General features: G+C 50.8%; 2 protein-coding genes across 2 annotated transcripts, besides 1 other annotated feature; one reads left to right on the forward strand and one right to left on the reverse strand.

Moving 5' to 3' along the window:
* The first annotated feature begins 995 nt into the window (after positions 1–995).
* Positions 996–1,043: a sequence feature (Short protein (SMAC4_13331, WPJ60994.1) was converted to a misc_feature.).
* A 2,723-nt stretch (positions 1,044–3,766) lies between these two features.
* On the forward strand, positions 3,767–4,547 carry SMAC4_05103 (uncharacterized protein; the record flags this gene model as incomplete). Its single annotated transcript, XM_003346796.1, has 2 exons — positions 3,767–4,005; positions 4,319–4,547. The coding sequence occupies 2 exons, from the start codon at positions 3,767–3,769 to the stop codon at positions 4,545–4,547; spliced, it is 468 nt and encodes a 155-aa protein (XP_003346844.1).
* A 2,770-nt stretch (positions 4,548–7,317) lies between these two features.
* SMAC4_13332 (uncharacterized protein) lies at positions 7,318–7,575 on the reverse strand (the record flags this gene model as incomplete). Its single annotated transcript, XM_066091376.1, has 1 exon — positions 7,318–7,575. One exon carries the CDS (start codon positions 7,573–7,575, stop codon positions 7,318–7,320), a length of 258 nt encoding a protein of 85 aa, XP_065946284.1.
* Positions 7,576–14,802: the final 7,227 nt, after the last annotated feature.

The raw sequence follows: 14,802 nt of genomic DNA on the forward strand, positions 1-14,802 counted from the left end.
TTCTTGCCCTTTTCATCCCGCTGTGTGACTGGTACTGGCGAAGAGGACATGGGTCGGATTTTGGTGCCGTATTTGAATGAGGCTTCCCCAGATCATCATTCTCCCATCAATTCTTCTATTTCTTCATACCAGTTCAACACAAAATCGTTTCCATGCTGCTTTGTCTTTCTTCCATAGCTTCACAAGCTACCTTTCGTTGCGCCATAATCCTACACGTGCTCAGTCCTTGACACCGTGGAGAGCCGGCCCTCGCTCTTTGATATTGTCTGATCCGCACTCACATAACACTCCCAGAGAGGAAGCAAGGGAAGCGTGTCAACCAGCAGTGGCCTCCTGATCTTGGGCCGCGCTACTGCCAAGGGCAATCTTCAGAACCCGACTTGCCCCGACAAGGCCATTCCGCGAGTTTGAGCTTTGGCTCCGAACACCACCGCCACTCCGTGTGACGTTCTCAAGACCCGTCTCCAGGCCAGGGCCAAAGGATGCGATCCACATCAACCACTGGCCCTGGCCTGGGGTGTCCGGGAAAGGAGAGAGGAGAATATCCGTGAGTCCTTTGTCCCATCTTCCTGAACTCCTGCTGCGAAAGAACCTGCACAGTTGTTAGTCAATACCGTAGATGATATCGCAAGCCAGGACAAGTTCTGGGTACCCCCTCCCCCCATTGCGAATGAACTTGGTTCATTTGGATCTGTTGGTGTCACCGTTAGCTTGGACGGCTAACACTTGATTCATTGACAGTTGCTCTCGAAGCACTCCTGGAGGCTAGTGAGCCAGTGGATAGGTAGAACTTCTTCAAGATTGACAAGGTGGTAAGTCGCAGTTCCCGGTCAAGTCAAAGTTCATGGGGAACCGGACTTTGCTAACTTCCACTTCATTTTGAAGGAGCCCCGCCTCCAAGACACCCTCCTTCTGCAGGACCAGGAGATATGCCGTCCATCGCCAAGACTCGCTCTCCGACTGGACATACTTCGAAAACTTGCTTGAAAAGCCCGATGCCGAGTACGAGATTGCCTACTGCTTGTTCGACGTCGAGCGTCTAGGTACTGTCAAATATGACGACGTCCGCCGCGTCTATGAGCCCAACAAGAGACCCGACAGCATCCCATTTGACTGGGACTGCAAAAATCAGAGCCTTCCAGAACATAATTGAGGAAATGAGCCTCGTGGATTCTTCTTCGGGCTGTGATATCGCATCACTCATCGATGAAAGACTCATGTCTCCGATCTTCCTTCCCTGTCGGTTTCAAGAACGGAACCGACGGCAACCTCGGCGTTGCCATCGATGCCATTGGCGCTACCGCGGCTAAGCACCAGTTTATGGGTGTCACAAAGCAGGGTCTGGCTGTTATAAAGACAATGCGGGCGGTGGAACGAAGCGGAGGATCGGAAGTGGAACATTGAGTTGAGCAAAACGGTTATTTGTAGACATTGGTTTCTTCCATTCATGGAGCAGCCTTGTATTTCTTTCATATAGCAAAATGGTTCATCACTCATTCATCCATGCCTCGTGTTTAGCTTCACCCCATCACAACGAGATCAGACGCCTAGTGGTACACGATCGGTCGACCAATCACTATAACCGAGATGTTACCCACCTTTCTGCGGTTTCCAATGTCAGAACTAAGGTACCTAATTAAAACGCTGTGTCTCTGAGCCGCCAGAGCCAATTCCTTGACAATGGGGGTTTGTGAACACCCATGGTGAACGGCATGCAAAGTCTGTTTGGTGTATATATGTCGGAGCAGGACCTTTAGTGCGGATTTCCGTCCCTTCACACAGCCTGCCCGCCTGTGAACGCTCCTTTAACACTGAGAAGGACGAAGCGCAAGCAAATGGTGCACAAAGACCGTCAGCAGGGACGTCAATAATCATGATGATGTCTTTCTTCTAGCCGTGTGCTCCTGGAGGAAGGGTAAACCTGTCACACGGACATATGCCACACTCCTGGTAACATACGGGCATATGCTACACTCCTGGTGGCATACGGGCAAACGCTACATTCCTGGTGGCATACGGGCATATGCCACACTCCTGGTGTCATACGAGAAAGACCTACATGTATGCAGATTGCTAGATACCTTGGAGCCTCAGGTGACAAGGACCCGTACGTACTAGATAGGTACCGTTTCCCTTTGGCATAAGAAGGCCTTGAAGCCCAGCCTTCCTCTAGAGGTTGAAAGGACCAACAAGGCCTTCGAGACCAAAGTAGTTTATCAGCGGAATTGAACTACTGTTCCAAGCCCAGAACACTGCCCTTGTCACAAAACCCATGAAACCAATGTTGACAACAAAACTGCAAGTGGCAGTCCTTTCCATCTTGACCACAGAGACTGAACGAAAAGCCATGGAGCTGTGGATGATGATCCTAATGATGGCAGGCTACGGCAAAGAAATGATTGGTTGCAAGCTTTGAGTTTGGGAACTGACATGGCGGTAAGAACTTGGAATAAAAAGCGAGAGATGTAGCTGTTCGTGTGGACAAGGACGTGAGATCAACGCCGTAAAGTTTGTGTTTCCTGGGCCATGAAACGAAAAGAAGATGAGCTAATGAAGACCTTCTTCGACGTTTTTATTCTCTTCCTGTGTACTGGTGCAGTAAGAGAAGCTCTTGAATCCCCAACCCAAGGCGTTTCGGCCAACAGAAAAAGGCTTTTGTCAGTGTGCAATCCTTCCAGGTTCACATTCCAATTCTTTCCTCGAGATCTTCGTTGCTTGAGGCATCGCTCGAGCTTCCAAGTTTCCTGCGCAGAACAAGCCGGCTCGTCATCCCCGTGGTGGATTGCAATCTGGAGCCGGCTTGGTTCGGCAATTCCGTACAGCCTTCTTGAGGAGCAAAAGCATAAGAGGAAAAAGCAACAGAGATCCAGTCAATAGTTTCGCGTGGACTGGATGCAAGTCGAATGATGAGAACCGTTTTTTTCTTAGGAAATCGCGCCCTTGCTTCGAAGGACGCGTATAACTCCAAGTTATTCGGAATGGGAACGCCCAGTTTCGCAAGCAAGCAAAGCAATAAGGTTCATAGCACAACTACAGCAAAGAGCTTGCAGGCCAAAATGCATAGCACATTTGATGCGGACTTTTCCACACCGAAATGCTATATTTTCAGCCTACTTCCTCACTCCCAAGCCCGTTTAATTCCCAAGCTCATTCTTGCAATCGGAAGAGTCAAGAGTCTGGCCACCTCCTGACGGGAGCTGATAAGTCGTCACTGGCACCACGGCAGGCAATCTGCCCATGCCGAAAGATTTTCAGCGGGGCTTGCAACCGAAACAGGCAGTAACAGGAACAGGGATCCGATACAATCGCGTCCGGTGTTAGCGCAATGCGGCAAGAGGAAAGAGCTTGCCACAGCCAGGTCTCGAGGATGCTGTCCCCGGCTTGCGAACAGCTCATATGACCTTGCCAACCTCATGCACCCCCTCAAATGACCCAGGACCTCGTGCCACTTTGGACTTGTTGCTCTTTTCTTGAACGTTTCGATACGTGACAACAGGGAGGGGCTCCCAGGTACTGGGCAATCTGGTGGCCGGCACGGAAAAAGTGGAACGGGAACTTGGAAGTGGAAGCTGCGCGAAGACGGGAGAGCCGCCAATTTTCCTTTCGCGACCCCATTTTCGTTCCTCGAGCAGTCTCTCACGAGTTTTGCACTCGACTTTCAATCTTCATCACTACTACAAAGTTCAAGCCAAAGCATTGCCACACAGCAGAACGACCAGCACCCTGCTTGGAATTCAACCATACACCACTACCATTTGCCTTCACCATGCTTGCCCCCAACAACAACTCATTTGGCACTGGCTGTGACTCGCAAAAGCAGCCAACACCTCCCTTACAGCCAGGACACATCCTCTCCAACGAGTCCGGCCCCAAAGCCGAGTCCAAGGCACAAGGCACCCAGATCACAGAGGGCTTACAGCCCGAGGGGAAGAGGAAGACATATGCACAAAGGCAGGCAGAGTTCAGGGCAAAGCATTTCCCAAACCTGAAGCCCCCGAAGCCAGAGTAAGACATTCCGACAGATCTCAATACACGAACATCCTTCTCCAATTACCATGTCCACAACGAGCAGGCGTTGTCAGACTTCAAGACATATTGCCTAGACTCCATGTATCGGTTTTGATACGTGTTTGATCTCTCTGTTCGCTGTCTTCTCATCGTGGAACATCTTCGGCCTCTTTTACAGGCCTTTGCGAGTTCACGATGGCGATGGAAGCATGGAAGAAAGCACAACACCCCCAATCACTGGATCACTTCTTCTTCGCCATGTCCAACTTGGGGAACCCTCAAAGCTCGAAGACACTAACGCATTTGTTAGCCAGGTAAAGAGCATGTGGAACAATCCGACATACCATTGCTGGAGCCTCGAGCTGTCTCCGCCCTCTCCTTCGCCTTCCCCGCCTCCCGGGCCAACTTCTGCAGCATCAATATCAAGCCCCAGCACAGCAGCCTGCCAGCCTTCAAGCTCCGTACAGGAGACTTCGCCATCCAAGGACGCCTCCAGCTCCCTCGTCAAGAACATCCCAGGGACGCCGCTGAAGAAGTAGACGCCAACGACGTCGACAACCCCCATGATCTCCATTGCTTCCGACCAACCTAGCCGCCACTTCTCCAGCTGCTGCACTCGCGTGCTCGGCTTCCCCTCCGATAAAACTCGCGCACGGGTTGTCGTGAAGAACTTTCTTGTTGGCCAAGCGACCTTGACAATTCTAGACATTGAAGCCATTTCACAGCCAGCGGTAGTCACCGGCCAGGGCCAAAGGCGTTGAGCCCATGGTGGCGTGGTAGCCGAACGCGAGAGTTAACAAGCTTGAGGAGAAAACGCGCAGCGGCGCGGGGGCATTCATGTTGCAAGATAGGGAGAAAGAAATGCGGACATCATGTCATCGGTATAAGTGGATGGTTAAGGAACTTTCTTCTCGTGGTTATCTCGATCAATAACAGTTGACGAATTCTAGGCCTTGTGCCTCTTTGACGCACTTGCCGGCGTTGTTCGTTGTCGGGTGTCCCTTCCATCTTGTTTGGTGTCCATGTCGATGGTGTTCTAATGACCTCTAACCCTCGGCAGTCCCGCCAAATTCCCATATCCTCTCAAATTACTCTTTCATTGTATAATCATGTCCTCAACACAGCTTCCCAAGTGTTTGCTTCCAGGTCCATTGTCGTCTCACCGTATTGCCACTGGCGCTGTGTCGCCCACCGTAGCACCGAAGATCACCCAGCCCACCAATCATGCGCCACCACCAGACCCACTTTCAACGACATCAGAACAACTGCAGCCCCTTTTGCGTGTAAACAAAACATTCCAATGATTGTGAGACAGCGGCAAAGCACAATTTTGGTCTCAAAATGGTCAGAAAAATGGCTGATTTCTGGTCCGGCTCCGGATGGAGGAGAGAATAGGGAATATGGAAGGAAACGGGAGAACACATCTTAATGTCCACGAATATCGGTCGAGCTTGCATTTGAGTCTTTCTGTGGTGTTGGCGATGGATTTCAGGAACAAAGCGAGGGCGGCAGATATATGGGAGTAAGGCTCAACGAAGGACAACAAAAGCTTTGACATGGAGCTTTGGCATAGTAGTACAGAATGAGAGACGGAGAATTAAGAACCAAACCAAGCTTGCAGTCATCAGATTCGTGTGATTGACATGGTGTATTGCACAAAGCACTGGCCAAGAAAAGTGACGGGGAATACGCGCATGAGACACTCCCAGATAACATAATTCAAGTTCAAGTTTGACATTTCCATCTTGTCCGAGTTTAGGACAAATGCTTGAGACTGCTAGTGAGGGTAATAACGCGCATTGAAGTGGACTTTCACTGGGCTACCTGCCCTCACTCTTGGAATGCCGACTCAGCTCGGGAATATCGAACATGGGCTTTGTAACAGGGTTTAGTTATTCTGAACATGGAAATAGCCCTTCTGGTGCATATTAAACTATGGTTTCCGGTCAAATGACAGGAGAAATTTGTCGATAAACCTCCTTGACGCCGAGAATGGCAAAATGTCTGGACATCGAATTCGTTGAAAGTGTTTTCAACAAACTCAACGCAACAGTAGGTAAATTGTATGGCCACTCAATGTAGGAGGATAATGCACTCTATTTAACATGCTCCTAGAGTTGATTTGTGCTCAAAATGCAAGTAAAGGTGTTGACTCTCATGGAAGCATACTAGGTGGCATTGGAAACAGCTGGGTTTGTCCTTGGCTCCCCTCTCCAACGACAAGCATTGGAACATGATTCCAAGCTCAGGGATTGTTCTTGAATTCCCAGGGAAGCTGGGGGAAGTCGTTGATATGATTTGTGTTAACCGGTTATAATTTTGGGTATTGCTTTCCAGCGCTGAGCAAAAGGTCATGATATCGAGGTCGCAGAATCTGCCTCCAAAGCGCAACCCAGCAGTCACTCGCAAATAATTTTGGCTTCAAGGCCAACAGCGACACGATATGTGCACTCCTAAAAAGAGCTCAACCGGGACTTCCTTCTTGTGCATATTTCGCTTGCGCAATATTCTCCTCAAAGCGATTATCACGAAATTCCTCATGCTTCCGACAGACCTCAATGGCAATCACTTGCAAATAACTTCTTTCTCAACACAGTTAACAACGTGATTTTGAGATTTCCACGAAGAGCTCAACGAGCTTTCACTTTTCCCTTGCCCGCTGCCCGCCCTGTTACCCTCCAAAGCGGTGAAAACCCGATAAGTCAAAGCACAGTCCCAGTGCCGGCTTGCGTACCTTCCAGCCGGCAAACTGTCGCGTCACCGTGCCCATGGAAAGGCAAACGGTCGAGGCCACAACACAAAAGCACCGACCCACAACAGCTGGTCCGATATGCCATGCCAGCCGTCTCAACAGACCAAAGTTCCTGTTGCTTCCCGTCCCATCTAGTCACATCATCCCTCCTTGAGGCCAACGAGATGATTTCTTCGAGGCACAAGGCTTTGCCCCTCGATCCTCTTGCTATCTATGACAGGGGTCTCGATCCCGTGTGACTCGAAATTGTTTTGAGATCCCATCTTCCTTGCTCAAGATACCTGCAGGCCATGGGACGAGTGACCGTCCCTTTTGCTCGTCTCATTGTTGACGGAGACTCGAGAAGTACCATGGAGTGATTAAGCGCTTGCCTTTGTGCTTCTCAGCCTACTAAAGGGCTGCTTTCTTGAATTTGCATACCCACAGATACTTGTTCCATCTCACACATCTCAACTTTGGGACTTGTTGGGTAAAAGGATGAGCAAGGCATTCGTCCCAAGCAATCCAAGGTGCGAAGAGAACCCTGCAGAAGAACGTCGAGCCCGTCTTCCCCCTCCTCAACGAGCCAGGGTGCTCCGTTGCCGTACCCCCACTGTGCCGTCGTGACCACGATGAGTTGACCAGCTGTGGGGCCCTTGCCATCTCCCAGCCGTCGTCCGGTCTTCTTTGCTGCCTCTTGTGCTGGCCCAGACCGTCCCGACTGCCCCGCCTTGCGCCAGATTCCCTTTTGGGACGGGTGGCAGACCAGCTTTTGGTTTTAGTGTGGACCCTTTTGGCCAGCCTGCCACAGTTGCCGTGCCAATAGACAGCCTCATCCAGCTGGTGGTTGCACAAACAGACGTCAGAACCAGCCCGCCTGGCCACCAAATCGCTTGCGCACTTTGTCCTATCTCTTCGTCCCGTCTTCTAAATGGCCCGCATCAGACGATTGTTTGCTTTTCCTTCGAGTACCTGCCTTTTGCCATGCCCCACCGGGAATTTCTATTCAGGAAGACTGATTCTGTCGCGCCGTGACCCCACCTGTTTTCCCTCCTTCTCCTCTACTTAAACCCCTCCTCCTTCACCTTTTTTTACCTTCGCAAACTTTTCCTCCTTCCTCAACTCTCGTCATACTCACCTTCTTCTCCTCCTCCAACTTCTTCTTCTTCTCCTTCAACCATCATCATCTTCTTCGACCGTCATCGCTCGTCATCTTGAGCTTCACATCTTCTCTTCAGGTAAGAACAGATACTAGCACGAGCAGACTATTCCCATGATGATCATACACCAAGTCGAGCATTGAGGCAATGAAGACAAATTGCCACTGACCAGGGAACCTGAGAAACGTCTCACCTAACCGGATATCATTTGTCCAGCAGTTTACTGATGTGTTCTTTCTCTCTCAGGATCAAGCATCATCATCATCATCATCATCGCGCATCTTTCAGCTTTCACATCTTCAGGTAAGAACAGATACTATCACACACAGAGTCCCAGCATGATGAAACGTGACCGCGTCAGTATTCCTGTTGTTTGTGTCCAGGTAACGCTGGCGTTGCTGGTAACAGTCTTAGCCTTGTATGGAAGAAACTGCCACTATCTGAAGCAAGAATTACCTCACCTAACCAGACAATCATTCGCGTTGTCAAGCAGTTTACTGACGTGTTCTTGTTCTTTTTTTTCAAGGTCAATCATCATCATCATCATTGTTCGGTCTTCAGCTTGCGACGCGACACAGATCTTTCGCACTTCAACACATTCTAACTTCATGGTGAGTCACATTGCACAGCGTGCGCTCACTTAGCCTAACTCCCATTCATCGCTGGCAATGATGATTACCTGTGCCATCTCGAGCTGTCATCTTGAGGACAACTGGGCCACTGTCTGAGCTACAAGGCGGTGTTTGGGGTCCCTTATACTATTGACATGACATCCAGTCGGGCTAATGTGATTCAGTCTTCACAAGTTTTCTTCTTCATCACCTCGACATCATCGACATCATCAACAGCTTCTTCTATCTCAAGGTGAGTTACATTGCACAGCGTGCTCACTTAGTCCAACTCCCGTTTGTCGCTGGCAATGATGAAATATCCTCATTGTGTCTGATGCTTCATGAAGACTTGAGTGCCAATTCTGAGCCACAAGGCGGTGTTCGGGGTCCCTTATACTATTGACTTGATATCCGGTTGGGCTAATGTGACTCAGTCTTTACAGGTTTTTTGAACTTCAACATCATCAGTTTCAACATCTTCAACTTCATCATGGTGAGTCATATTGCACAGCGTGCTCGCTTAGTCCAACACCATTTCATCGCTGGCAATGATGATACCCTCCTCGGGTCTGCGTCCTCGGCTTCGGCCTTGGGTACACGATGAAGACCAAATTGCCAACCTCTGAGCCAGCGGTGTTTGGATTTCCCTGAACGGTCCCATTCTTACATCCTGACGATGACAATGACAAGTTCTCTGGTTGGGCTAAGGGTTTCAGTTTTTCACAGGTTTCCTTCTTCATCACCTCGATATTTTCCTTTGTTCTACGGGTCCCACCATATACTGGCGGCTCGCCCACTGGGCGATTCGATTGGAGGTGTTGGGCCGCGTTTGCGCTACGGGCAACACATGATTTATACTGGCAATAGGCCTCGGGTTGCCCTCGGGTTAATGGTCTTTTGGTGGACATTTAGGGCCCTGCTCTTATCTTTGTACGCGAGATTCACCGATGTTGCATGTCTCATTCCCTACGGGAGGCGGAAGTAGATGTTAAAAATAACAACAACGACAACAACAACAACAACATTATCACCTCGACATCATCGCGCCTTTGACTTCGAGTTCGAGTTCGACTTCACACACACACATTCAAGTAGGTCAACTCCTACTTAGCTTCTCCTTGTGCGCGACAGAACCCTCCATGTGGCGATGAAGATAACTCATCGGCTCCTTAATGCTGACTGCGAGGCTGGGGCCGCAGTGGTTCAACCATTTGCGGGGCGCCGGACAGTCACGCCTCTAACGCGACGCCAATGATGGGCGCGAGGTGGAGATGGTACTGATGCTGCGGGTTCTGTTCATTCTTCGGTTTGTTCCGTGTTCAGTTTTGCTAACCCGCTTTGCGGTGAACTCAGCAGGTCTTCATCATCACCGGTCGTCGGTCTTCGACATTCTTCATCTTCTTCATCATTTGGTAGGTCCTACTCCTACTTAGTTTTATTCCTTGTGCGCGGCAGAACCCCCATGTGGCAATGAAGACAACCTATCGGCTTCTTAAAGTTGGCTGCGAGGCTGCCAGGCCCGGTCACGCCTCTAGGTGACACTGTCTCTGTGGGCGAGGTGGAGATGACACTGATGTCACGGGTTTTGTTTCGTCTTTGTCTTCAGACTTGGATTCGTGTGTTCGGTTGGCTAACCCACTTTTGCGGTGATCACAGCAGCTCTTCGTCATCATCATCGTCTTCATCGGTTTCGGTCTTCAGCTTTTTACTTCTTCTCTTTCTTTCACATCAGGTAGGTGCACCTACTTAGCCTTGCCTTGGGTTGTGGGATCAGTATCAGGACCGCGGTGTGCACACCAGGAGGGAGGTGGCTGTGCTATAGACAATGACAAGTCAGGAACAAGACCCTCCGGGACCGAGTCTGGGGTGACCAAGGAGGATGGGCCATGGCTAACTTGGTGTGGTGGTGCATGTAGGTCTTCTTCGTCATCGAGCATCGACGGTCTTCATCTTCTTCGCGACAACTTCCTTCCCGACACTTCATCGCCATCTTCGACTCGACCGACACACGTTCTCACACAATCATCAATCAAGTGAGTTCATTGCACAACGAATTCACTCAGTTCAGCCGGGTCGGTGTTCATGACGGTTGGCGCCGCTTGCGAGAGTGCCTGTGGTCTCTGGGGCCAGCCACCTCAGGGAAAGCGGCCATTCTCACGGGGGCTTTGCCAGGCCTCTGGGGGGACGTTTGCGGTCATGAAAGTTCCTTCCGCTTCCCGGCCTGGCGCCGCGCAGGACCCAATCCGGGCACCCTATGGGCACCTCTTATTGGGACACCATGAACAGATTGGGCTGACACTTTCAGACTTTGACAACAGGTTTTGCGACTTCGACTTCACACATCGGATGTGGGCAGCTTTCGGCGCTGCGGGGAGGCTGTCTGAGACATCTTCTGTCCTGGGCACCTCTCCACGGTTTTCTCTCTCTCTGCGACTGCGACTTTGTCTTTAAACGACAACATGACAACAACACAGACTTCAAATATGAGTAGAGCCGCCCCTCTACTCACTTAGTCCAGCCAGCCTCCTCTTTGCATGCCACAGCTTGGAGGTTGTGCTGGTGTCTGTGCCTGTTCCAAGAAGTAGTGACCCTTGGTTCGGGAGGACTGTTGCTGGGGAATGCCCTTCGGGACTGATGCCCCCGTCGCCTCATAACACTTGACGTCCATCACTCAAGACTTGACGCACCTTGTTTCATGGATTGGGCTAACATTATTTTTGTGGCGATCAGGTTGTCTTGCATTTCGCTGCGATCCCGATGTGGCACGTCTCATGCCCTACGGGAGGCGGAAGTAGACGTTAAAAATAACAACAACAAAAAAGCACTTCGCTGCGATCATTGCGACCGGCTTCCACTTTGCCAGACTTCAACGACACGACATCAGCGACATAACTTCAGTCGCCTGCGCCTGCGACCGCTGCACAGCCTTCAAGTCAGCAACAGAGTCCACAAAAGAGTCCACAACAGAGTCCATAACAAGTCAACATGTCATCTCTCGATAACTCTTTGTAACGTGTGAGTATTCCAACTCTCCCATTCAGCCTTCCACTTTCTTGCCAATGATGAGAACGAGCGGTCACACACGATCGTTTCGACTTTCGTCCCTATGTCATACACACATCTGAAACTAACAGGGTGTTGTAAACTGGTCTGGTGCTTCGGAAAAGGAGATTCGGCATCTGGACTCAGCATTCCTCGCTGATGCACACAACCACTCTGTCATAGATAGCGAGGGGTCGGCTTTTCACTCTCAACTCTGAGGCACTCTTCATTCCTGACATTGGTCTTTGACTTCATCTCACTTGAGCTTTGCTGACCTTTTTCATCATCCAGCTTGCAGGTGACTGACCTTTGCCAACAAGACCATCTTTTATGCGAACTCTTTGCGTAGTAAGTGTTCTTCTCCTGTTTTTGGCCCTTTCTCCGTCTGGCCAATGATGAGAACGAGTGGCCACATACGATTTTTCGTCCCTGTGGCATATCTGATATTAGCTGGGTGCTGTGTATAAGCCGGTATTTCCACGCTGATGGACGACATCACTCTCCCGTAGATAGTTTGGGGTCCGCTCTTTTCACTCTAACTCTGAGGCTTCTTTCCATGTCATTGACACCGGTCTTTGACTTTCATCATCTCACTCGAGCTTTGCTGACCGTTTCCATCATTAGGGCACACTTGCAGACAACTACAGCCGATAAAGACATTCTCCGCAACACAACAACGTCCTTTGCCAGGTCTTGTGTGTACGTATTCTTCTCCGATCTTCTTTTTTACAGCCAATAATGAGAACGAGTGGCCATCACACGATATGCTTCGGCTTTCGTCCCTGTGGCATGCACACGTCTGAAATAAACAGGGGTGCTTGCGGCCTTGTGCTTCGGAAAAGGGGATTCGGCACTTGCGCTTACCAGATGAAGGGCGACATTCCCTCGCTGATGCGCAAAATCACTTGTCGTAGATAGAGCGGGGTTGGATCATTTCACTTAAGTACTCTGAGGCCTTTTGTCATTGACACTTGTCTTTGCTTCTTTGGGGGTCTCTATCAAGCCTAACGACGAACTAAAAGAGTTGGACAGACGCTCTTTACACCACCTCCTCGCGGCCAGGTCTGGCCACGGGGATTTCAAGGACTACCACGAGCGCTTCGAGCACGAGGACGCCCTGCTAACATGCTTCTGTGGAAGCTGGAAGAATCCCTTCCATCCCTTTTTCTGCAGGAAGGCATATGCAGTTTTCCCCGTCACGGGCGAAGCGGCTACGCGGGAGAATCTCTCCCTTGCTATTGGAATTTACTGGCAGCGCTTCATCGCTAGAATCCAGACCTCGCACTTCTTTTCATGGACTTGCACGAGAAAGGCATGGCGCCAGACACTCTGGCAACAGCACACTGACGGCGGTGGCGCCGCTGACAACCTTATGGGGTTTTTACGGAGTAGAGGGGTGGAGGTTGGCCATGGCCACGACATTGAGAGGGTTACGGTGAACTTGGACAGGCTAGTTCACCGTGCAAGGAGACGGGAGGAGGCCTTGCGGGAGGAGGAGAGCGAGAACGAGAGCGGAGAGGAGTGATTTTGTCATTTCTTTTATATTTTCCTTTGTGCTACAGGTTCCGTCATATACTGGCGGCTCGCTCACTGTGACAAGGGCAGTGTTCTGGGCTTGGAACAGTAGTTCAATTCCGCTGATAAACTACTTTGGTCCCGAAGGCCTTGTTGAATCCTCTGAAGCTTTTCCATCCAGGCCGGGCTTCAAGGCCTTCTTATGCCAAAGAGGTTTGGTGCGTACTAAGGTACGTACCAAGCCTTGTTGCTTGAGGCCTCAGGGTATCTATCTAGCGATCTTCATACATGTGGGTCTTCCTGAGTGCCTTCAACCATTCTACTTCCTTCTTCTGGCGCCGATCCTCGTTCGGTCGCTCTAATCCTTGCTTGGTTGCTGTGATCGCTTCTGTGATGACTGGGGATTGCCTCATCTCGCTTACTAGCGTCGTCGGCAGTTCGGTGGTTGGCTCGCTAGCCTGAAGGCGTCGAGAGGGGCTTGGGTGAGCGATGCTGGTAGCTGAGAGTCTGGCCAAAGCGAGGTTGAGCCTCGCGGCCTGCGGCCACCGGGCATTCATGAGGCTGATGTCAGGCATTGAGACTCTGCTAAGCCTCGGCAACCCTAACCCAGAACTATGGGCAAATGTCCGTGTGACAAGCCACAATCTTCTGAGGCTTCCCACAACCTTCCGCCTTGCCGGCAACTTTGCAAGGCGCCCACGGGAAAGCCGGTCTCTCGAAACGCAACACATCATGTAACACCCACACACAACAGTCGAGTGAAATCAGCACGGAACTGTGAAGTCAACTCCTGTCACACGGACATATGCCACACTGTCAAATGGGCATATGCCACACTGTCAAACGAGCATATGCCACACTGTTAAACGGGCATACACCACACTCCTGGTGTCATACGAGAAAGACCTACATGTATGCAGATTGCTAGATGCCTTGGAGCCTCAGGTGACAAAGACCCATACATACTAGATAGGTACCGTTTCCCTTTGGCATAAGAAGGCCTTGAAGCCCAACCTTCCTCTAGAGGTTGAAAGGACCAACAAGGCCTTCGAGACCAAAGTAGTTTATCAGCGGAATTGAACTACTGTTCCAAGCCCAGAACACTGCCCTTGTCACAACTCCCCCCTCCAGCACATGCAGCCGCCAGCCAACCACTCATTCAGTCAACTCCACGGCGCGGCGACATGGACCATCACCAGGCATCGAGGTGGATTGAGATGACTTCACACACAAATCCACTTTCCTCCATGGAGATCCAACATCTTCACGAGTTAGTCTTAACTGATGCCGACATCAACCGGTTACCAGCTTGGTCGAGGTACCGTCAGGGCGCGAGATTCAACATTTCTCATATCGACCCCCCGCAAAAATCCGATCCCTCAGCCCCATTCAGTTACTGCCACCGCGCGGCGGTCACCGTCAACGATCGAGGTGGCCGCTTACTGGGGGATTGTGCACACTAGGGGCATCCAGTTTCTTACACCCTCCGGTAATTACGCCGACCATAGGCGCCGCGGGTCCTGTTATAAGTGCGTAGTGTAAGATAGAGTGATGGAGATAGATAGTTGCGGGAGGGCTGTCCGGGTCATTGTGGCTCGGGCACCTTCCCGCGGTGACCTGCAAAGGAAGCCTTGTTCCAATTCATGAAGTGTGTTACCGCGTGGTTCCCTACGGTCTACCGGGGAGTCGAGGGTCAACAAGTACACTGTGACGAACCGTTACAAGCACGGGAGTA

The sequence above is a fragment of the Sordaria macrospora genome, chromosome 2 (genome assembly GCF_033870435.1).
Source record: "Sordaria macrospora chromosome 2, complete sequence".
NCBI lineage: Eukaryota > Fungi > Ascomycota > Sordariomycetes > Sordariales > Sordariaceae > Sordaria > Sordaria macrospora.